At 38.3% G+C, this 25,212-nt stretch overlaps 1 protein-coding gene across 1 annotated transcript in view; it reads left to right on the top strand.

Moving 5' to 3' along the window:
* The first annotated feature begins 273 nt into the window (after positions 1-273).
* The window catches only part of LOC136883300 (acid phosphatase type 7), a 44,425-nt gene continuing 19,486 nt past the window's right edge, over positions 274-25,212 (top strand). The window contains exons 1-6 of the mRNA XM_067155534.2: positions 274-720; positions 4,549-4,752; positions 10,934-11,145; positions 12,665-12,762; positions 14,402-14,579; positions 24,424-24,566. Coding sequence (XP_067011635.1) covers positions 636-720; positions 4,549-4,752; positions 10,934-11,145; positions 12,665-12,762; positions 14,402-14,579; positions 24,424-24,566 — 920 coding nt within the window. The 5' untranslated portion in view covers positions 274-635. The remainder of the gene's footprint in view (positions 721-4,548; positions 4,753-10,933; positions 11,146-12,664; positions 12,763-14,401; positions 14,580-24,423; positions 24,567-25,212) is intronic.

Raw genomic sequence — 25,212 nt, 5'->3', positions numbered from 1 at the left:
AGGTTCGAATCCCACTGTCGGCAGCCCTGAAAATGGTTTTCCGCGGTTTCCCATTTTCACACCAGGCAAATGCTGGGGCTGTCTGTACCTTAAGGCCACGGCCGCTTCCTTCTCACTCCTAGCCCTTTCCTGTCCCATCGTCGCCATAAGACCTATCTGTGTCGGTGCGACGTAAAGCAACTAGCAAAAAAAAAAAATCCAAGAGGAACCGCAGGAACGGAGAATCTAAAGAAATATATGAAGTACTTGAAGAACAATTGCCGTTTATCTTATCGCTGACCAACAAGGCTACACGAGTTTATCTACCGGAATTAAAAAAAAAAAGAAAAAGAAAACACATTCTCTTTGGAAAAAAAGAAATGACGTTCCTGGGCTGTGTATATATACGATGAGTCTGCGGTGTAAACTTGCTTGGCAAATTTGCGTAAGTTCTCCTTTGGGTGGGTTACGAGTTGCTCTATCAAATTACTGTACTTATCTATTACCACCGTCGCGTGGGCGAGTTTTAGTACTTCCTGGTTAGGGAAACAAATGGCGAATGGTTAACTTCGTATGACAAATTGATGTAGTATAGGTTAGGATTTACTGTTCGCTGACTAGTATTTGTCATAGCTTTGTAAGATATTGATGTGAGAATGTTTTCAAGCTTATTAGTGTTGACATTACTTCATCTAGTGTCTGCTTCATTTGTACCTGAACGTGTTCATTTGTCTTTTGGAGGTAAGTAACACTTTGAATTGTATAGGGTATAATGGTTCAGTTTTGTAAATCTGAGAATGTTTATGGCTACTGAGTGTTATGGAAGATTGGGTTCACTGAAATTCCCTTCTTTGATTCCTTATATCTATGCCCTGGTAGTAAAAGTTCCTTTTACAAGATTTACTCATTTGCAGTGTGTCTGACAACCCAAACTGAAGAAGTCAGCTAAGATTTATATTTTTTTCGTGTACTGTGAAAGTTTCCATTCTGCATTAATCATGAAGACATTTCAGTTGTTTTCATTCAAATAATTCGTCTTTATCCTTCAAGGCTTTCCTTGTAATTCACAATCACCCTTGAAGGAGTCTCACCTTGCTGTGTAGTGTCAGTCATTTGAATCATGACCAAGAACGTACCAGATATGGTAATGTACAGAAGAATCTAACTAGGAAACTAATCTTGAGGCCATTTCAGTTGTTCTTATTTGTATAATACATTATTTTTATTTTTCAAGGCAGATTCAACCCAGAAGCATCCTTAAAAAAGCCTCTTCTTGATGTGTGGTTTCAGTCTCAGGGATCCTATTACCAGTATCTTGTTATCTACAGTTTATCAGAAATGGTAACATTCAGAAGGATCTAACTAAAAAACTGTCTGCTATTGCTGCTCTGATAAATGTACAGTTATCTCCATGAAGAGAGTAAAGTTACCGACTCATAATGTTCTGTATCAGAATATATTTACTGACAGTTATTGTTTACACAGTACAGTTTGCTGTATTAAGATGAATTAGCAAGTTTTCAGGTTCTTTGACTATAAAACTGTAATCTTGCTTGTTGTTTAAAGTAGCCTAACATCTAAGGTCATCGGACCAAAACTGTAATCACAGATAATACTGATAATACTATTTGCAGATGATGATGTACTGTATAGAGTAGTAAATAAGTTAGTTATGACTAAGAATTTGTGAGTAGTTACAAAAATACCTCGACAGTGTTATGAGATGGACAGCAGTCAATAGTACCATATGATGGTAAATGGGATGAAGATTCAGTACCGAGCTCGATAGCTGCAGTCGCTTAAGTGCGGCCAGTATCCAGTCTTCGGGAGATCGTGGGTTCGAACCCCACTGTCGGCAGCCCTGAAGATGGTTTTCCGTGGTTTCCCATTTTCACACCAGGCAAATGCTGGGGCTGTACCTTAATTGAGGCCACGGCCGCTTCCTTCCCACTCCTAGCCCCTTCCTTCCTCATCGTCGCCAAAAGACCTATCCGTGTCGGTGCGACGTAAAGCAAATAACAAAAAAAAACAAAAAAGAAGATTCAGTAGAACACAAATGTTCATTACATCCCTCTTGATGTTATCTGGATAATCATTCTTGAGAATGAAGCTGTGTGACCAGTATTTCTTCCAGGTAATCGCTGTCCTCCTGATCTCTAACCAGCCTGCTTCGAAAGGACACCATATGACCGAAATAGACATATATTCTTCTATGTATTAGGTTGTTCCTCTGTTCAGTTTTGTCACTTCCTCAAGACTATTTGTCATTAACAGGCTTTTTGCTTCATTCATCAGAAATCCTACTTGTTTACTGTGTTTATGCAGGTTGCTCAACTTAAACTGAAGTTTTATGAGTAGTGATTCTCTGAAAACAGAACATCATGTACAAATTTCAAGTTGGATAATTTTGGATATTATTGTATTTTCATCCTCATCTCAAAACTCGTCCTCCATTAGCGTAGTTAGTATGGGATCTTGGCAGACTCCTCACCCAATTTTAAAATTATTTCCATCTGACTCATTTTTGACTCTTTCTTTACTTTCATGATATAGATATGAGTAAGAATTTTTTGTGTAAGACTTTGGCACCCTTGGTTTGGATGAAGCGCTCGAAAGATATGAGTGTTCGACTGTATCAGAAGCTTTGGTTAAGTCAACAAAGGCAACGTGTAGTTCCTTATACAGTGACTGCCAAATGAGAGTTCATGGCAAACTCAGGTGATGTGTGCATATTTAGCTGATGGAAGGACAGGCTGTATTCCTCCACTCAAGGGATGAGCTTGGAGGTACCTGGCAGGTGACAACAGCGTCTTTGGCCCATCCTCTGTGCTGTAAGACTCGGTCATTAGTAGGCCTCTGTACTTGTGCTAGTAAGACATGTTGCTTATTTGACACAATCTGATTGTGATTATAAACTGCACAGTAACAGTTATCCATTGATAGTTGATGCTGTGCCAGCCAAGGTTTGTAACAATATAAGGAATTATTATTATGCAAAGCTGAAATTTCTGAATGACCTGACTGACAACGTGGAGATGGTTGGCTGAAAAAAATCCAGATCAAAAACAAGCCTGTTCAGCTGGCTGATGAATATTCAGGGTATTTGCCATTGTTCTTAACAGTTTCTTGTTTCTGTGAATTTCAGCAACTTGAATTTTTCTATAATCATTATCCGGTAGGGTAATAATAGCTCCCTCTGTAGATCCGCGGTAGAGTTTTGGCCTCTGGACCCCAAGATCATGGGATTTAAACCCGGCAGCTGTAGTTGGGAAAAGGGCAGAAAAGTCCGTTTGACAATGTCAGCATGTAAAGGATCTTTGGGGACACAATTGGTGTTTAGGCTTACCTGACAAAATTAAAACTCAGTCACAGATTGCCCAACAGATATCTGGTTTACTTCACCTTCTGTAGAGTAAAATGGAGCGTTGAAATTGACATGCGGACAGCCTGGATGGTGTCGGATAAAAATTTCTGCACACGGTAGCTGAGACCATACGATTATTGTTACTTTTTAGTATCATTGTTTCCAAACTATAGATAGGAACATGCCAAAAGTATTTGTTAAACATAGGTAACGTCTGGCTTAATGACTAAATGTTAGCATGCTGGCGTTTGGTCCAAGAGGTCTTGGATCGGGCGAGTTGGCCGTGTGGTTAGAGGTGTACCGCTGTGAGCTTGCATCTGGGAGATAGTGGGTTTGAACCTCACTGTTGGCAGCCCTGAAGATGGTTTCCTGTGGTTTCCCTTTTTCACACCAGGCAAATGCTGGGGCTGCGCCATAAGGCCACAGCTGCTTCCTTACCACTCCTAGGCCTTTTCAATTCCATCATCGCCATAAGACCTATCTGTGTCAGTGCGACGTAAAGCAAGTTGTAAAAAAAAAAAAAAAAAGTCCTGGATTCAATTCCCACCAGGGGGTTTCAACTTTCAACGGTTAATTCTGATGGCTTGAGGGTTTCATCATAGGTAAAGCCCCATTCTCACAGATGCGCATGTCGCATATAAGGCGTCAGCTCAAAAGACCTGCACTTGGCCTCTCTGGAGGTCACGCGCCATTTTATTAACATAGGTAGCATAGAAGATTATTTTCCGTGGTTTCTCATTTTCAGACTACGTTGATCTGTTCAATTTTCAGTAATATATGAAAGTACCAGTAGTCAAGAAATTATGGAAATTTGATGTGAAAGAATTCATGGAGCATTGCAAATGGTGTCATTCCATCCATAATATTGTAATACCATATAACCACAATTTTGAGAACCATCTAGTGATAATAAAAACCTGTTGATTGCGCCGGGCTCAATGGCTCAGACGGTTGAGGCGCTGGCCTTCTGACTCCAACTTGGCAGGTTCGATCCGGGCTCAGTCCGGTGGTGTTTGAAAGTGCTCAAATACGTCAGCCTCGTGTTGGTAGATTTACTGGCACGTAAAACAACTCCTGGTGGATAAATTCTGGCACCTCGGCGTCTCCGAAAACCGTAAAAGTAGTTAGTGGGACGTAAAAACAATAACATTATTAATAACATTGATTTGTAATGTATTTCAATTTTTTTTTTTTTTTTTTTACAGACAATCCACATGAAATAATTGTAACATGGAGCACAAAGAACAATACAATTGCATCTGTTGTGGAGTATGGTATTGGTGGACTGGTCAAACAGGCCTATGGTAAACCTACACTGTTCCGCAATCCTCCAGAGGAAGGCAGACCTGTGAAGCAGCAGTACATACACAGAGTAAAGTTGCGTAGACTGGAGCCAGATTCCAAATACAGTAAGTGAACACTTTGTCAAGGGATAGAGCTATTCCAAAACAAAATATTGTTTCATTATTTTTAAGTTCTTTGAACTAACTAATTTGTATGATTTGTAGGCTGTTATTCTGGACTTGACTCTTTCTTACTGGTATGGATTTGTTACTTTTTTGCTCGTCTTCATTACGTATATTGAGCCATTGTGTTCCTTCTTTTCCTTTTGTGTTTGTTCTGTGTGTCTAATTTTTTTTTTTCAGCTTCTTTTTCTCTTCCCTCTTCCTAGGAAAATTTTAATAAGGGCTCTGCGTCATAAATTACATTATAGCAGAAGGTAAATGATGCATATTTTATCTCGTATTTCTTGTAGGAGAGTGATGTGTTCATTACAAATGCCTGGGACCCACCAGCCTATCACTAGAAATATATTTACTTTTATAACCTAACTAGCTGTAGTACCCGGCCTTGCCCGATTGGTTTTTGAATGTTTACTTTTAAGATTAGTATTAATAGTTAGTTATGTGCAAAGTGAATTTTTATAGATTTCCTTTTTGGGATATTGATTTTTAACATATATTATGAAGCTTTAGAGTTAATTAGATGTGTTTGATTTCAAGTTTTCGATTATTTAATCATTAAGTAAAACTTTATCCTTGTGGAAGCTCAAATTGACTGGGAGGTATTTGAACTTTTCAAAAAATTAATAAGGGTTAACTACATGTATGTATTAGTCACGCTATAGATATGTTCTACACGATATCAACTCTCTTTGAGACTGTCACCAGTCAGCCCTGTGACTCCAAAAGCAGTGGATTCAACACTAATCTCGGTCATTTTAGACTATTTACTATCAAATTCCATTCTTCCTCCCGGCTCAATGGAGGCTGAACGTGGACTTAAACGATATTCAGAGCGTCACATTTCATCTCAGCAACACATAAACATTGGATTAGACTTTAATATCGGTTATTTTCTATTATTTTCTAATGCCATCTCCTCCCATTCCCCACCCCCAGCGGGGGTTGGTATGATTTATCTCCATAGTATTATTCTTCCAGATGGTAAGTCATATGTGTACCAAGATTCGTTGAGAGCTATTCTTGAACATACCCACATACACCCATATGTAAGACTTAACCATCCAGAGTATCACAGTTTAACTCAGTGACCTCGTAAACGATGGTATTCAACATTAATATCAGTCATTTTAGTTTATTTTCATATTTCACCACCTCCGCTAGGACTGCTAGGGGTGTTTTACACAACAGTATTTTTTTTTAGATAGTAAGAAATATGTGTACTAATTCTGTATGAGGGCTATATTGGAAGAAACACTTATACAAATCCGTAATTTCGGTTGTTTTGGGCAATTTCCTTTCCATCCCTTCTCATCTCCATGCCGATGGAGTCTGAAGATGGACCAGTGACGTCCGGAGTGTCACTATTCTTCTTAGCGACCACGAAAACTATGGATTCGACACTATTTTCGATTATTTTTATATCTCAGCCCCTCCCACCCTACCCCTAGGGGTACTAGGGTTACCATACCTCCTCGCAGTTTGTCTCCTGGAAGTAAGTCATAAGTGTGCTATGTTTGGTTGAAATCTTTCCCGTAGTCCAGAGAAGTATGGATTCAACACTAATATAGGTTGTTTTTAGTTAAAATTATATTTTTCCCCCTTCTTTAGGGCTTCTAGGGGGGGCCTTGCCTCCACAGTATTTTTTCCATATAGTCGGTAATATTTTTTACCAAGTTTAGTTGGCGCATATGCTGGAACAACATGTAAACATCCATAATATATGGTCATTTGGACATTTTTATTTCTTTGTCCCTTCTCTCGCCCCTGGTGATTGGAGCTTAACTTGGACTTACACGACATCCGGAGTGTCACTATTCACCTCAATGCCCCTGAGAACTATGGACTCAACACTATTTTCGATTATTTTTATATCTCACTCCCCCCTCGCCCCCACCCCAAAGGTGGCTGCAATTGGACTTTCAAAAATCCATAGTGTCACTATTCATCTCAGCGACCCCGAAAACTATGGATTCAAAACTATTTACAATTATTTGTATATCTCACTTCCCCTCGCCTCCACCCCAAACGGGGCTGAAATCGGACTTTAACAAATCCAAAGTGTCGCTATTCATCTCAGCGACCCAGTGAACTGTGGATTCGAAACCATTTTTTGATTATATTTATCTCACTCCCAACTTTGCCCCCACTTCAAAGGGGGCTGAACTTGGATTTTTAAAAATCCGGAATTACACTATTCACCTCTGCGGCCGTGAAAGCTATGGATTCAACGCTATTTTTGATTATTTTTATATCTACCTCCCCTTGTCCCCAGCCCAAAGGGGGCTGAAATAGGACTTTAATAAATCCGCAGTGACACTATTCATCTCTGCGACCCCGAAAACTATGGATTCAACACTATTTTCGATTATTTTTATATCTCACTCGCCCCCGCCCCAAACGGGGCTAATTGGACTTTAAAAATCCAAAGTGTCACTGTTCATCTCAGCGACCCCAAAAGCAATGGATTAAACACTATCTTTGATTATTTTTATATCTCCCCCCTCGACACCCACCCCTAAGGGATACAAAATCCGGAATGTCACTATTCATCACGGCGACCCCGAGAGCTATGGATTCGACGCTACTTTCGATTATTTTATATCTCACTTCCCCTCCCCCACACCAAAGGGTGCTGAATTGGACTTTCAGATATCCGGAGTGTCACTATTCATCGCAGCGACCCCGAATATGGATTTGAGGCTATTATCGATTATTTTTTTAAATAAGCCCCTCGCCCCCTCCCCCCCCACTCTCATTTAATAGTGCTTGTGGTGTCTTTGCCCCACGAAGTTTGTCTTCTGATACTAAGTCACAAGTGAACCAAGTTTGGTTGAAATCGCTCCAGTGGTTTAGGAGATGTAATACATAAATATCAACATACAATGACATTGATGTATATAGATCTATAGATAGATTACATAGACTCGCCTTTGCTCATTGGGAACCCCCAGTTGCTCTTCGTTAGGAGTGGGTGATAACTCTTGTCATTCCACTGTTGATATTCTATATGTTTCACAGTTTCTTAAATATTTTACACATCTAATAGAGAGCTACATTCTTCAAACTGGGCAGACCTATCAAAGTTGGTCCTATATATTGAAAGTTCGTCTTGATCACGGCATGTTGGATTGCTATTTTCAAATAACAGCCACGGTCATTCATGAAGCTCCTAGCAAGGGATGGTACTTCATAAACCATGGTGACGTGTTCCCATCCTCCTATATACAGCATTTCTTAATGGACTATCAGGATATAGCGTAAGGTGCTGGCGCCTAGCAACAATTCGTCCATCAAGTCGATTCAATCTTGGTGCAGCTTTGCAATTTAATAAAATTACTCATAATAATAAAACTACCTATCTGATTTCGTTTAAACAACTTCATAATCCCTCTCAGATGTAATAAGAACAAACTGTGAAAATTTCAGCGAAATCGGTCCAGTAGTTTTTGAGTCTGTTAATTACAAATATACCAACTTCCAATTTATATATATAGACATCATAAATCACTCAACATTTTCTATACTTCTCCAGGATACTACCACTGCCATTCGCTGAAATGCATAGAATATGATATCGCTCCCAGAATTCAAGACAGATTTCATTACAAACTATTGAACAATAACAGTGCTCTGTAGCAGTGCACTCCCTTTTGGGTTTTTTCACTAATGAGGATGTGTGCCAATCAATAAAGAAAGAATGCTTCAGTAGTTCATAACAGTTACCGTAGTAGGAAGTAGGTAAGCTGTTAGCAACAAAAGAGTCGTCCTGCAGTGTGCTACAGTGGAACACCAACTAACCTGAGGAGGCAGTACTGGAGTTCTACACTTTTTCCTGTATTTATCTACCTCTTATCCTTCTCCTCTCAGATTAATGACTAGTCCACACCGAAGTTAATAAACAATGTTAACGAAAACATTTCTCAACATAGTTAATAAACTTTTGTTCTTCTTCAGCATTATGTCCACACCAGAAAAGCTGTTTGTGGTGTTACGATGCATAGGGCCAGAAGGAAGAAAATAGACGCGAAGTGTGGCAAAGAAAAATATTGGAAAGGCATTTAGAATTAAGCTTGGAGAGAACACTTATGTCAGATGTTTTAATTCATGATGCAGCAGGATTTCAAAATTTTCTTGAGAATGCCCCCATTATGACTTCCAGTTCTTGTTGACAGTAATTGGGCCTGAAATGATACAGATTATCAGAAAGTCGGCTCCACTAATGACAGGCTATTTTTTTTTAAATAGTAAGATTCTTAGCAACTAGTAACTTGGGACATTTCACTTCTATATTTGTCTAAAGTATCAAAACAAACAATTTCAGTTATTGTGCCTGAGGTGTTTGAAGCTTTGTACAACAATCTCAAGGAATTGGAAAAGGTACGAAATAAAGAAAATCTTAACATAACACAGTTAGGATAGTATTATTTTGGTGATATAAAAGTGATTATGGAAGGTTAGGTAATTCAACGAGGAGCAAAGTTGGAAATGAAACTACATTACAACTCAGTTAAAAGAATATCATACAGAATTAAAAGTACTGTATATTATAACTTTTCACTTGCAATTTGATGCTAGTCATTTTTGGAAGAAATAAGAAAGCATCTTATTCCATGCTATGAATTTGCGTCTTTGTGCATGTGCGAACCGAAATGTTAACGAAAACACGAAAAGTTAATGAAATGTTTCGTTCATAAAAATTAGTTGTTTTGTTTATCGACATGCTGGGAAAGTTAACAAACTCACTATTTTAATGAACATAGGTTTTTATGGCTCATTGAATTAAAATAAATATAATTTTCTGAATTAAAGCCATTTATTTATTACAAAGCCTACTTATTATTAAAACAAAGTCAAGCTTTCTGCCAAATTACATTGGCCTTCATCAAGGCATGTGAAGTTCTGCTTCTGACATTGATCATAGAAATTCTTGAAAAAATGTGCAAGTCATGACTATACTATCCACGGCCTCCCCTCTAACTGGACTCGTGTATCGTCGCACTGTGCTGTGGTCTCCACATATTTGAAAATTTCTGTTATAAAATATTTTGGTTGTGTACTGTGCTTTATTTAGCGTTAATAATCATTCTAATGTATAGTAATTAGTTTAGTGTAAGAGAAGGCCTAATGGCTTTAACTACACCTATAAAAACATATACCGGTATATATCCGTCCATCTGTCTGTCTGTCTGTCTGTCTATATATCTACTTTTGTCATGAGTTGCAACACCCTGAGAAATATGGTCTGCTCCAACTTATCCCGCAGGAAAAGATATGTGGAAGACTAGGCCTGGAGATAGTAACTTCGAATCCCACTATCGGCAGCCCTGAAGATGGTTTTCCGTGGTTTCCCATTTTCACACCAGGCAAATGCTGGGGCTGTACCTTAATTAAGGCCACGGTCGCTTCCTTCCAACTCCTAGGCCTTTCCTATCCCATCGTCGCCATAAGACCTATCTGTATCGGTACGACGTAAAGCCCCTAGCAAAAAAAAGACTAGGCCTGGGCAGAATTAGGCTCTTGTGGGCTGGGAAACCTACGTCAGTGGTTTGGCCTTTCTCTCTTCAGAGCAGCCATTAATAGGATGACACACCGAGCTCGATAGCTGCGTCGTTTAAGTGCGGCCAGTATCCAGTATTCAGGAGATAGTGGGTTCGAACCCCGCTGTCGGCAGTTCTGAAGATGGATTTCTGTGGTTTCCCATTTTCACACCAGGCTGTACCTTAATTAAGGTCACGGCTGCTTCCTTCTCACTTCTAGCCCTTTCCTGTCCTATCGTCGCCATAAGACCTAATCTGTGTTGGTGCGACGTAAAGCAACTTGCAAAAAAAAAAAGTGCGGGGGGGAGGGGGGTTGACTTAACCAGTGTCTGCTTATGGACATGGTACTTCAAGAAGAACAACAAGAAATTTCTACTCATGTTTCTGAATTTTATATTAATAATTTGATTTTGACACTATTCTTGCAGAATTCTGCAGATTACAAATGTGAGCGCACTGTAATAGCTTTCCTGTACTTTGATTCTGCTTTTTTTTTTTTTTTTTTTCTTTTCTTTTAAGATCAAATTATACATTATGTCTTAGCAGTACTATTTGTCTTGTTTCATAGAAATAAATTCAATTTATAGGTTACCATGTTGGAAGCAACCTTGCTTGGTCCAACCAGTTCTGGTTCGTTACACCTCCTGCAGAAGAGGATAATTGGAGTCCCCAGTTGGCTATCTTTGGTGACTTGGGGAATGAAAATGCTGTCTCCTTACCACGACTACAGAAGGAGACTCAGAGGGGGCTGTATGATGCTATCATTCACATTGGTGATTTTGCATATGATATGGATATGGTAAATATACTCCTTGTTTGTCAGTCATAGTGTTGTAATTTGTACTGAGTAGGAACTGATTTGGAAAACATGGTAAACTGAACGAGGTTTCATTTAACAGCATACATTGTCTCCCCATACTACTACTTCTTCGTTCACACTTTTACCAGGTTAAATGGGGTTGACTTTTCTGGTCACTCTCCTGTACATTCTATCTTGGACCCTAGCAGAATAAGCATTGGAATTAATTTCTTTATTGTATAGTTTTTTGTTAGTGCCGGAAGTGTCTGAGGACATGTTTGGTTCGCCTGGTGCAGGTCTTTCTATTTGACATCCGTGAGCAACCTGCGTTTGTAGTTGAGGTATGATGATGATGATGATGTTGAGGTAGTGTTGGCATGTAGCCTACTCCTGTCAAATAACACCAAGGGGTCTACTGAAGGTATAATGACCCCATTCTATGGACAAATCGCCATTAACAGCGTCATAATGCTCTTACTCCATATAAACACTGTGGAGAGGCTTGGAATTTAATCCAGGCTTTTGGCATGCTATCTAGTAATTAGAAATTATATACCACCACTTCTCCTACTCTGCTGGCCAACATTCTGATGCTGAAATTATTTTTCCACCAGTGGCACTCGAATCAGCTACCGCGGTGTCAGATCACATAGACTTGACACTTTAATGATCATGGCCATTACTGTTGGATTTAAAAGTTCAGATACTCTAGTTTAAACTTCTATAAAAATTGAATGGATTCACCAGTCTTAAACCTAATTGCACTGCTCCATTCTTTCTGCACTTAACAGTTGTATACAACTTTTTTGCCATCAAATCATGTCAAAGGAGAGATAAGGACAAGGAAAACCTCAACATCTTTATAGATGGGCTCTATGCTTATCAATCTCAGATCTTCCAGATCTATTTCTGACTCAGCCCAGTGGTGTGTGAAGGTTCTCAGATACGTCAGATTCATATCAGTAGATTTACTGGCATGTAAAAGAACTCATAAGGGACTAAATTTCGGCACCTTGGCATCTCCACAAACCGTTTAAAAGTAGTGGGACATAAAATCTATAACATTATTATCATAATCTGTTTCCGATCAGCTCCTGACAAATTTATGTCTGCTTCCTAATTTCATCAGGGTTATCAGCAGGCATCCATTCTCTATTGATGTGAAATTTGTGGAATAAGGAGAAAGGCAGCTAAATAGAAGAAGAAAGAGGAAGGGAAAGGGAAGAAGTTTTTAGAGGTGGAAGGTAGATAAGCTTAGAAGGAGAAAAGGAACCCAGTGGGTTTAAAAAATACCACTTAATGGAAAGGCAACAATCAAGCATGTGAATTTTCAGATAGGAAACTTCCTTTGACTCTTCAAGTGGCCAAGTTATTCTAGATGAAAAATGTCATTTATGCCTTTCCTGATGCATTCATATCTTGATAAGTTTTTATTTTATCCTGTCCTATTTGTAATGTGGTGTAATGTATGTATGTGTGTTTTTATGAAATAAAACATCAGGTGCAAACTCTGTTTCAGGATCAGGGAAACTATGCAGATGAGTTTTTCAAAGAAATAGAATCTATTGCAGCATATGTTCCATATATGGCATCTCCTGGGAATCATGAAGAGCAGTTGTAAGTTCAAATGTTTGTATTAAATGAGGAAAATGGCAAAATTAAAAGAAATATGTATTTACATGAGACAGTGTAAATTTTCCTTTCTGAGAATTAGCTTCAATAATTTTTTAAAATTGAATTGTTTGAAATGTTCTGAAGAAATTAAAAGAATGTCAGTCAAATTATGAAATGCAGGGAGAGGCAGCAAAAAGTTACCAGCATTTTAGCAGTGCTGCCGTGCAGGTGGACTGGGGAAAGGCTTGCTTTGTTCCCGAGTGGCAGGGATAGAGGGTGGCGTTAGGATGGCAGCATACAGAATGAATGTTTGGTTTACGAGTGGAATCCTTGTTAAGCGCATGGTTTTAGTATTATTAGTGTTGCGTTCCTATACTTGTTGTTGTACATTATTTGTGTTAGCTAACAGTGTGGTGACGTTTAAGTTCTTCTTAGATTGTTGCTCCGTTACCGGAAGTTGGTGGTCCACATGGCGATTTTACTTTTGTTAACTTCAGTTTGAAGTGTGTTGGCTGGGCTGGGTAGCTCAGGCGGTAGAGCTACTTGAGCTCAAGTTGGCAGTTTTGATCCTGGCTCAGTGCGGTGGTATTTGAAGGTGCTCAAATACATCGGCCTCGTGTCTGTAGATTTACCAGCACGTTAAAGAACCCCTGCAGGACAAATTTCCGGCACCTCAGTGTCTCTGAAAACTATGAAAGTAATTGGCGAGATGGAAAACCTATAATATTATCCCCATTACCACCGCACGGTGTCAGCACAAATACATACTCGGCCTTGTGCATCTTTGCCTTAATTGCTTTGATTATAGCCAAAAATGGATGCAAACGCCACCTGTTGCATATTGTTGTAATCACACAAATATTCTCTTTGCAATAGCACTGCTCTAAATATTTTTTCCTTCTTGTGTGGCTGAACTAGAGACAAAAGAATGATGCTATCTGCCATTTGTTTGCACTATGGCTTCCTCATCACGTGGTGTTTCGTATTCTTGGCTATATTATATTGAAAGAGAATTGTATCTTGGTAATGATTTATTTAGTGAAAGTGGGAGTTCAAGTGAGCCTAGTGATGATGAAAATATCAATCGTGAAGATGACAGTGATATTCTTGATATTGTTTTACTGGCAAAAGTTGGGGTGACGGGACTTCACACTGCCGTACATTTGTAGATTATGTTCCTATCCCCAATAACCTACAATTTGCTGGATAAGCAGGTTTGAAAATAGATATTCCTGACAATTTTACGGAACTGGGCTATTTTGAATTAATTTTTTCGAATGACTGATAATTTTTAAGAATTTTTTTTTTCTGTGTCTCTACTTCTTGTTTATATGCATGAGTTTTTAGAACATTGTGGTGAAAGCAAGGCAGTCTAAGACAGTGAAAGAGTTAACGCCTAACTAATAATTTAGGCCTACCGTAATGAGCTGAATGTCTGCCTGCACTATTATAGCATACTAGTGAGTCTAGCCATGCATTGTGGGCAGTCTGTTCCCCTAACATCCCCTGCAAAGGGCAGTAACTTTTCACTGCCTCTCCCATTACGTACATGCCACATTGTTAACGTGGGGAAACAAAGATAGATGTACTGTATTATGAATGTTACAAATGTCTTGTTCTTTAATCCTTTTTTTTTTTTCAGCAACTTTACCCACTACAGAACTCTCTTCAGTATGCCAGGGAACACAGAAGGATTGATGTACAGCTTTAATATGGGACCTGTTCACTTTATTTCTATCTCAACAGAGTTCTACTACTTCCTAAAGTATGGCTTCAAATTAGTTGCTAAACAGTACCTGTGGTTGGAAAGGGATCTTAAGGTAATTCCCATGACTTGAATGTTTGTATCAGTACAATTAAACTATGATAAGAAGAGAATATGATGTGATATTTCCAGTGGTGATATCCAAATAATTTAACTACTGGTTCCATAATGTAGATCTATCAAAATAATAATGTCTGATTTCTTGGGTGAATGGTCAGTGTTGAGGCCTTCAGTTCAGAGGGTTCCAGGGTCAGTTTGGAATGGTAATTAGTAAAAAGAAAACTATAGTCATGTACTGTGGGAAAGAGAAAAAGAGAAACCAAGTGAACATAAACGGAGAACGGTTAGAGAATGTAGAGCAGTTTACATATCTGGGTAGCGTTATTAACGGAAGTAATGAAATCAACCCTGAAATTAATAACAGATTAAGTAAAGGTACAACATTTTATCATCAAGTCAGAGAGCTTTTATGGGATGACAAATTACCCGAGAGAACGAAATTAACGTTATATAAACAGTTTCATACCAATTTTAACATACAGACTAGAAACGCTGGTAACTAATAAGAGACAAGATAGTAAGATCCAAGCAGGAGAAATGAAATTTTTAAGAACATCGTTTAAAAGGACAAGAAGAGATAGAATTCAAAATATTAAAATCAGAGAAGAGCTAAATATAGAACCATTAGTACAGAACATACAGAAAGCAAGACTGAGATGGTTCGGACATGTAAAAAAGAATGGGAAAGGAATGGATAGCAAGAAGGGAATTTAAAAGAGAAGTTAAGGGAAAGAGACCAGTTGGAAGACTGCAAATGGTTTGACCACTTCATATCGACAAATGGCATATAGACACATGTCTCGTGGTCTGAGAAGGGTAGACTTGAGTTACCTTGCGTCTACTGCTTGTGCACCTATTTTATACATGCCTCACCTCTTGTGAGCTCTTGCCTCTGCATATGTAATCAACACATGAGTCATATCGCATGCATATAGTTGCGCAAATGAAAACACAGCTTAGGTATTGTTTTTCATTAAATGAATAAATTTGAATTATGTAATAACCACTGAAAGACAAAAAATATAGAATATATCCAGTTCTCATTCTGACACTCCATTATATTTTCTGCTGATCGATTTTTTAATGAGGATATAGTTATATTGTCAATAATTGTGTATTGAATAGGTAGACTCATTACTTTTCCCCATTAAATGTCAAGTACTTCTCATTACGGATCAGTATGAAATTCAAATCATATGAGAATGGCAATTTGACTGGAGCAGTATAGCTCTGAAGGATTGGTGGACTTTCCAACATTTGAAAGCAACCTTTTGCTGTTTTGGGTCTCCTGTGAAGAACTTGAGGTACCTTTAGTTCCAGTCTTGAGAATCCTTCAGTTTAACATAGAAGGCATAAAGCATGGTGGCTGCATTTTAACTGGGATAAGCAAACTTCCCCCAACTGTGACTTTGATGCAGCAAATTAAACTGTTTGCCCCCACCCCTCCCTTTATAGCAGCATGCCCAAGGAGAACATACTCTGCATCATTTCATAAGAAGCCATACAAAAGCTGGCAAACATACTGTATGCCTATGAAACCTTTAGGACTAAATTGATTGTTCCAATGGTTCACTCCAGTTTTTGTGTAGGTGTGTAAATAGTTAATAATTTTAGGTACAGTGCCTTAAGGTTAACAATACCAATAATAATAAAAAGCATCATCATAAACTTTGTATGCCCTTCACATCATTTTAATTTCTGTTATATCCAGTTTTATCTCCCATAAGCTCTACAGTTATATCAAAACCTTGTATCAGAAGCAGGAGCAAAATTCCTTTAGAGACTAATATTTCGAGGTTTGGTAGTTTAATATATAAGTAATAATACTAACAACGTAAACGTTTCCACCTTTTCAATACTAAAATATATTCACAAAATTATAAATTACACGGTACTAGTTTCGACCCATCTAGGGGTCATCATCAGCCGTATTGGAGCAAAGATCACTTTTGGCGAAATCCTAAGAAAATGTTATTTTAAAGAATAACAAGTGAAATGAGATGTTATTATGGTAATAGTTAATAATACAAGGAATATACATACTAAGAGGTTTTTAACAAAGAATAAAGTATAAATGGGGTGTTGTAAAAATTATAATCATGGAAATCAGTAAGTTCTTGTATTGAAATGACATATATAAAATTATATATGGCTTAGGAAGAGGGCTTAAGGTGGGGCTGAAGGGTGCGGGAGAAAGTGTAATTGTCTTGGAAGAGTACCTTTGATTAAATTTAGGATTGAGTTTAGGTTGGCTGTATTATTGTTTCTGAGGAAAGTGATAAATAGATCGAAGAGTATGTTGGGTTTCTCTGAGATTTCATTGAGATTGTGACTGGCATTCAAGTATTGGTCTAGGTGTATGTAGTAATTTTCCATTATGTTGAGTAAAGGGCCCTTGTTTGCTAATACGAGGATGTCCATGTCTTGTTCAATATTGGTGAAATTATGGTTATAATCTTGCATGTGTTGGCTGATGGCTGAAAACTTGTTGTATTTTATTGCGTTAGTGTGCTCGTGGTATCTGATAATGAAGTTTCTCCCGGTTTGCCCGATGTAGGTTTTTTTTACAGGTGGTACATTTGATCCTATAAACTCCTGATTTTAAAAAACTGCTGGTCTTGTTGATGTGTGAAGTATTGTATAAAACGTTCATGTTCTTATTGTTGGTTTTGAAGGCTATTTTAACGCCTTGTTTCTTAAAGATGTTGGTTAACTTGTAGATATCATTGTTGAACGTGAAGGTGGAAAATGTTAAAGGTTTGGTTATTTCTTTTTTGAGGGTAGTTTTTGGGCGATGTTTTTGTTTATTGATTATCCTTTCTATAAAATGATTGCTGAAGCCGTTGAATTTTGCGATTCCGCGGATTGTGTTGAGTTCGTTTTTTAGATCTTTATTGGACATAGGTATGCTGAAGCCTCGGTGAACTAGGCTGTTGTATGTGGCTCGTTTGTGGGACTGGGGGTGCACTGAATCTTGGCGAATGGTGGAGGCTGTTTGAGTGGGTTTTCTGAAAATTTTATAACTGAAAGAATCTGAGTTTCTAGTGATGGTTAAATCTAGAAAGTTGATTTTTTGATTTGATTCGGATTCTAGTGTGAATTTGATATGAGGATCAATATTGTTGAGTCTTAAGAGGGTGGTGGATGCGTTAATTGATTTCTCATTCATGATTACAAAGACATCGTCGACATATCTGGCCCTCATATCAAATTCACACTAGAATCCGAATCAAATCAAAAAATCAACTTTCTAGATTTAACCATCACTAGAAACTCAGATTCTTTCAGTTATAAAATTTTCAGAAAACCCACTCAAACAGCCTCCACCATTCGCCAAGATTCAGTGCACCCCCAGTCCCACAAACGAGCCACATACAACAGCCTAGTTCACCGAGCCTTCAGCATACCTATGTCCAATAAAGATCTAAAAAACGAACTCAACACAATCCGCGGAATCGCAAAATTCAACGGCTTCAGCAATCATTTTATAGAAAGGATAATCAATAAACACAAACATCGCCCAAAAACTACCCTCAAAAAAGAAATAACCAAACCTTTAACATTTTCCATCTTCACGTTCAACAATGATATCTACAAGTTAACCAACATCTTTAAGAAACAAGGCGTTAAAATAGCCTTCAAAACCAACAATAAGAACATGAACGTTTTATACAATACTTCACACATCAACAAGACCAGCAGTTTTTTAAAATCAGGAGTTTATAGGATCAAATGTACCACCTGTAAAAAAAACCTACATCGGGCAAACCGGGAGAAACTTCATTATCAGATACCACGAGCACACTAACGCAATAAAATACAACAAGTTTTCAGCCATCAGCCAACACATGCAAGATTATAACCATAATTTCACCAATATTGAACAAGACATGGACATCCTCGTATTAGCAAACAAGGGCCCTTTACTCAACATAATGGAAAATTACTACATACACCTAGACCAATACTTGAATGCCAGTCACAATCTCAATGAAATCTCAGAGAAACCCAACATACTCTTCGATCTATTTATCACTTTCCTCAGAAACAATAATACAGCCAACCTAAACTCAATCCTAAATTTAATCAAAGGTACTCTTCCAAGACAATTACACTTTCTCCTGCACCCTTCAGCCCCACCTTAAGCCCTCTTCCTAAGCCATATATAATTTTATATATGTCATTTCAATACAAGAACTTACTGATTTCCATGATTATAATTTTTACAACACCCCATTTATACTTTATTCTTTGTTAAAAACCTCTTAGTATGTATATTCCTTGTATTATTAACTATTACCATAATAACATCTCATTTCACTTGTTATTCTTTAAAATAACATTTTCTTAGGATTTTGCCAAAAGTGATCTTTGCTCCAATACGGCTGATAATGACCCCTAGATGGGTCGAAACTAGTACCGTGTAATTTATAATTTTGTGAATATATTTTAGTATTGAAAAGGTGGAAACGTTTACGTTGTTATTATTATTACTTATATATTATTCTCAGTTCAATACGGACCAAAAACATGAAATTCATAACCATTAATGTTTGGTAGTTTGCTTTTCATCAATCTCACCTCTGATCATTGTTGGTTTATTCTAAGCTGGGTGTAGACTTCAGTTTACTTTTATGCTGACATGTATTCCTTCTACCCAAAATCCCTGTCGGAAGAAACTTGTTGATGTTGGGGATCAAAATGCAAAATATATAGAACAAGCCTGTGTCAGTCATCTTGTGGTGGTGGTGGTGGTGGTGGTGGTGGTGGTGGTGGTGATTGTTTTAAGAGAAAGTACAGCTAGGCAACCATCCTCTCTTAACACATTGGAACCCATGCTCGGTTGTGACTTGGGTTGCATATGCATGTCCCATGCATAAGTGTAGATTGGGGACAAGTTTCCTGTATTGTAAGTGTCTGTACGACCAGAACTCGGCTTTGGGTCACCACATAGGCTATATTTCCACTATCTTATCTTTGATGTTGTTGATTTGTGTGCCATCTGTCAGCTAGGAAGAGAATTATTAGGAAATAACAGACGTACAGTATTTGCATGGCAAGATAATCTCCTTGCACTTCATTGATAACTATTTTTTCCACATGTTCGCATGTTGTTTGCCTGTATTTATTCATAAATATCACAAGTTCTTCCAAATGAAATTTAAATTGAGGATGCCTTAGGAGTGATTGGTAATTCCAGTTATACTTATTATTTTGTGTTTGCAGATTTCTTATCATCAAATAAACTTAGAAAATGTAAATAATATAAATTCGTGATCCTCGTTCTTTCAGAACACGGTAATGGTTTTTTAATATGTTTACAAAAGTTTATACCAATTGATTTGAAATAGTCTTAAATATCTTGCTGTTTGGAACAGAGTGTTGAAGATAGGGCTAAGACTCTTACATCAGAGGCAAAGTTGAAGAGGTTGGACTCTTCAAAGAAGAAGGGTATTTACAGAAGAAGGGAAGAGCCATAAAAGATGTTCCAATGAAAGACATACTAGGCCTCGCAAACTTTCATTTGAATTTCGGTATCTCAAAGTGTTTATGCAGGCTGAAAATTCTTCAAGTTATCGAAAATTTGAGATGTAGAAAAATGTGCATGGTACTTTGGCTCCTCAAACGAAAAGTCAGCTGTACTGTTACTTACTTCCTAATTTTTGTCACCAGTGCCACTATTTTTTCTTCCTACATCTACAATTACAATATTATTAGATCCTTCTTCCGCTTCTCCTTCCGCACCCTCTGTCAGATTCCCTGCCGGATTGGGTAATGGGCCAGTGGCCACAATCTCTTCAGATATCATATTCAAACTTTGTTTACAAAACCATTTTTCAGCCCATTCCTTTTCCTTGATGTTGACATTACTGTTATGAGCAGGACTTGAGTAATCCAGCAGGTCAGGAACTTCTAACTTATGCATTACCCCTTACTGAAGACAGCTTGGTGAGGGTTGCAAAGCAGCCTAAAATTGGGTTTTTGAACCCGTTGGCTGCCGGAGTGGTACATTATACCACTGAGCGTGTTTCTTATGAGGCCACAGCGATACAAAGTACCGTTGTTAGGTGTTTTTATATGACTTTTCCTGCCTGGCTAGCAGACTGCTTAGTTGTTGACTTCACTATGCTAGCTGTGGCCTCGTAGCGAATCCTGGCGTGCTTGGTTTCCAAATTATAGTGTTTTTTAAATATTTTTTTTCATTAGTTCTACTGCCTTTTATTAGCAGTATGTGAGTATTTGTACAACCAGTTTAGCCGTGCGCTTTGATGTTCCTAGTCAGCTAACTCTCAAGCTTGGGATTTGGGAGATGGTGTGGTTTGAGTCCTACAGTTGGGGAACTCATTAATGACTTTCTGTGGTTTCCCATTTTCACTCCATGCTTATGCTTACCTTATCAATAGGACACATCGATTCCTTCCAAATCCTTGCACCCATACCTATTTCTCTGAGCTGATGCCTGATGGTTAACTCAATAAATTTAGCACAATTGTGAGCATATTTGCATTTTCCCTCAGAGTTCGTGAAGAAAACGGCTTCATCTTTTATAACTAAACTCTCTGATAACTGGTATAATAACATAGAAATATATCTGAATTATTTCACACACACCTTACCATAGAACAGTGAGTGCCTTGGGATTGTACATTAGTGTTTAGTGCTAGTAAATAAATCATAGCACAGTCTGTCGACTACAATGTGAACTATCAAGCAACATTAGCTTCTAGTACCGTTAGATTGTACTGCTCTAGCCATGTAGCCAAAACCATACCGTGAACTTTTCTGCGGGGCGACGATGGTACCTCGAGGTGCTGGGAATTTTTATTGTATTTATTACATATACATTTAAACCTTGTTAAGATGTTTCACCAGGGGACAAGGACAAAGAAAGTGTTAAGCAAGAAAACTCACTACTAAATATACGAATAAAAACTATCCAACAGGGTTGTGGAAACATTAGATACGATTTTTTCCTACATGAGGGCATTTTATATCGTGTATCTGCGGTCACAGTGAAAACTGTATCTACCATTCCTGAAGATGAGAGGAAAGTATTAAAAGGTATGAAAAATTCGAGAGAACAAATATGAAAACCTTTGCTGCTGGGGTTTATAAAATAACAGTGCACTGAAAGGTGTGAAAAACACCAGACAACAAATATACATTAAAAACATTTGCACTGGGGCCCATAAAAATATCAAAGTATTATTGCAGGTCACACTCTTTCTAAAACAATGTTAGAAGCTTTTTATTTTGGACCAGAGGGTTATTAAACATTATTCTTTGGTGACACTATTAGACTCGACCATGTGTGACAACAAGGAATTACTTTGGCCAACATTTTGATTCCGACATAATTTCGATCACGACCAACTCGAGTGATCGAGTCAAAGCTTGAAGGATCGATTTTCAGCATTCGTGCAAGACACACTCCAATCTGCAGTTGGTCTTGATTCGCACCACCTCTGTGCACTTAAAGATGCAGATGCTGGTTCACTTTCTGACAGATTTTAATTTTGCCTTCATTACTAATGAATTTCGTTACTTTTTCCTTATCCATAACTAGGCTATCACAAGACAAATATGCACCATGCTAGTCAACTTTGCACGATTATGTTCGTAATCCAGATACAGGCTATCATGCGATAAATATTTGCTACCTTTCACTATACCACTCAACATAAAATAAATTTCGAACTTCTGAATGAAATGCAAAATAAAAAGCACAAACAGTCTCACTGTGTTATTCAGCAATCTCACTGCCAACCGGCAAGCAAAACTGAACATTCCTAACAATAACTGTTTGCTCCCCAAAGGCGCAACTTATCCTGTGAACACACAACTGTAGCGATGGTTCTTACCAGAATTGGTAATCGCATTTCTTTCACAAGGGATGGCATATAACATTTTCAGGGCTAGGAAAAATGTGATCTTTCTAAGCAGTAATAGCAAAAATTTGTAACGCGATAAGTGAGGTATTTTTATATAGATTTAATACAATGAGAGTCAGGACTTCAAATTTACAACGTGCTAAGTGGAAAAACGTATTAATGAGGAACGTACTAACGAGGTTTCACTGTATTGAACTTTTAAGTAAATATCACTTTTGATATGGTTTACTTCTGATTTACTATATGCACAGTAATAATTATTAAACCGGGCGAGTTGGCCGTGCGCGTAGAGGCGCGCGGCTGTGAGCTTGCATCCGGGAGATAGTAGGTTCGAATCCCACTATCGGCAGCCCTGAAGATGGTTTTCCGTGGTTTCCCATTTTCACACCAGGCAAATGCTGGGGCTGTACCTTAATTAAGGCCACGGCCGCTTCCTTCCAACTCCTAGGCCTTTCCTATCCCATCGTCGCCATAAGACCTATCTGTGTCGGTGCGACGTAAAGCCCCTAGAAAAAAAAATTTTATTAATATCCTATGATATGCACAGTAGAAAGAAAGCTTTGGCCACCAGGACATTTCTTCCTATGTGTCCTAGCAGTCAACGTTTTAAGATGCTGTTTTTCCTATCTTCCTTTTTCCTATCTTCCTTAAGATGCTGTGGTATGCAGTTACTCAAGTTTACGATGTGCAGAACCGTTAAGATGCTATAGCATGTGGCTAGTCAGACAATATGTGTAAGTTGAGTATTCAGCTTGTGAAGTCTGGTTTGATTACCATCAGCCACCATAAATGGCGTAGGCGTTGCTGAAGTGGCATGCTAGGGAAATGAGGAGTGAGGTAGTTTCTCATTGCTTTCCGTACCTAGCCTGAATTTGCTAGTACATATCAGTCTGTCAAGCCCACTGAAATGTACGAACTAACCGACCATGTGAGCGAAGTTATATTCATAACAGGGACTGGCTGCATAAGGAATGGCATTATTAGCATTGTTCATACCTGTCACTTTCATATTGTCAAAGCCAAGAATGAGACTGAGACAAGTAACAGATTTGATCTAGTCCATACAAGAAGACAGTGCACTTCACTCTGACTAAAATCTAGAGAATGCTTATTCTTGTATAAGGAAACTGCTTAAGTTCAGGTTCTTACTACAGGAACTAGTTTTTTGTGGTGATAATTAAGTGCATGTAAGTTTAAAGTTCAGCATAACTTCAAGTTAAGGAAAAGTTTTACATCAGGGCTTAATAAATCCTTTGAGATATTAGAACTGCAAGGTGTAGAAATTATATAAGAAGTATGTAAGATTCCATCAAGAAATGAAAATTCCTTTGAGAGATAAAAAATTTGAGTTATGGACATTTGAGTTACAGAACTTTTGACTGTAATACAGTTGGTGTGGAAAGAGAACAAAAGTTGATCAAGGGAAGTTGGGTAGTTAAGGCTTTCAGTGAGGGCCGTGCAAATTGGCTATGTGGTATGGGCTGCATAGCTGTAAACTTGCATTTGAGAGATGGTATCCCATTTTTCACCCCTGACAAATGGTAGGGCTGTGTCTTAATTAAACTCAGCTGCTTCCTGCCTGATTGTAGCCCTTTCCTATTCCATCATTGCTGGAAACTGATTGTAGTCCTTTCCTATTCCATCATTGCTGGAAACATGAACAAAAAGGAGATCTGTGAGGAGCCTGGCACAAGTAAATGAAAACAATGTCAGTCTTGGCTAGAGACCCACTGGTCACAACTCGCTCTCTTAAGTTGAGAGCCCCTGGGGATCCAAGGATAGTATGGATATATTCTACCACCCCCACCCACAGGAGGAACACTCCTCTTACGTTCATGAATTACCATGATAAATTCTCCTGTATACGTCTATACCCACTTCTTGGTCTAAGTTGTGCTGGATAATCCTTACAAGTTTTGCATTTGGCTTTGTTCTTTAACCCTCCAGGAAGCTACAAGTTATTCCAACCGTACTAGACATCCCTGGATTGTTGTACTTGGTCATCGCCCAATGTACTGCTCTAACTTGAACCATGATGATTGCACTTATTTTGAAACACGTACCCGAGTGGGATTGCCTGTTGTTGGTTGGTAAGTAAACTCATGCCGTAAGTTTCCAGCTGTTCTCTCGAGATAGGTAGTACTAGAAAGAAAAGAAAAAAAAAAAACATTTCTAACCTTTCCTTTTTAACTTAAAAAAAAAAATGCTTCCTCTGATCAGATAGAATGGGTGCTGTGCTGTAGTTTAGTTTTGTAATTGCGGCACCTAGCAGAGATGAGTGGCAATGGAAGAAACAATTTAAAAAAGTTATTTATTGTACTGCTTTTAGTGCCAGAGGTGTCTGAGGTGCTTAGCTCACCTGGTGCAGGTTTTTCTGGATGACGCCCATAGGCGACCTGTGTGTCTGAACGTAGGATGATGATAACAAGGTAGGGAGAGGTTGAAACCTGGTGTTGGTGCATTGCCTACTCCTGTCGAATAACACCAAGGGGTCTGCTCAAGGCTTAATATCCCCATCCGATGGATGAATCACCATCAGCGGTGATGTATTCTGTTGCTCCATATGAACACACTGGAGAGGTTTGGAATTAAATCCAGGTTTTTGGCACAGTCTAGTGATTCAAAATTATATGCCATGACCTCTCCTACTCTGCCGGCCAATATTCACATGAAAATTAAAATGGTATGCATACATCCTCACCACAACCCCCAAATACCCTTGTAACTATATTGAAA

Source organism: Anabrus simplex, chromosome 11 (genome assembly GCF_040414725.1).
Source record: "Anabrus simplex isolate iqAnaSimp1 chromosome 11, ASM4041472v1, whole genome shotgun sequence".
Lineage (NCBI taxonomy): Eukaryota > Metazoa > Arthropoda > Insecta > Orthoptera > Tettigoniidae > Anabrus > Anabrus simplex.
Note: the sequence above shows the minus strand (reverse complement) of the source record. Positions and strands in the feature narration are given on the sequence as shown.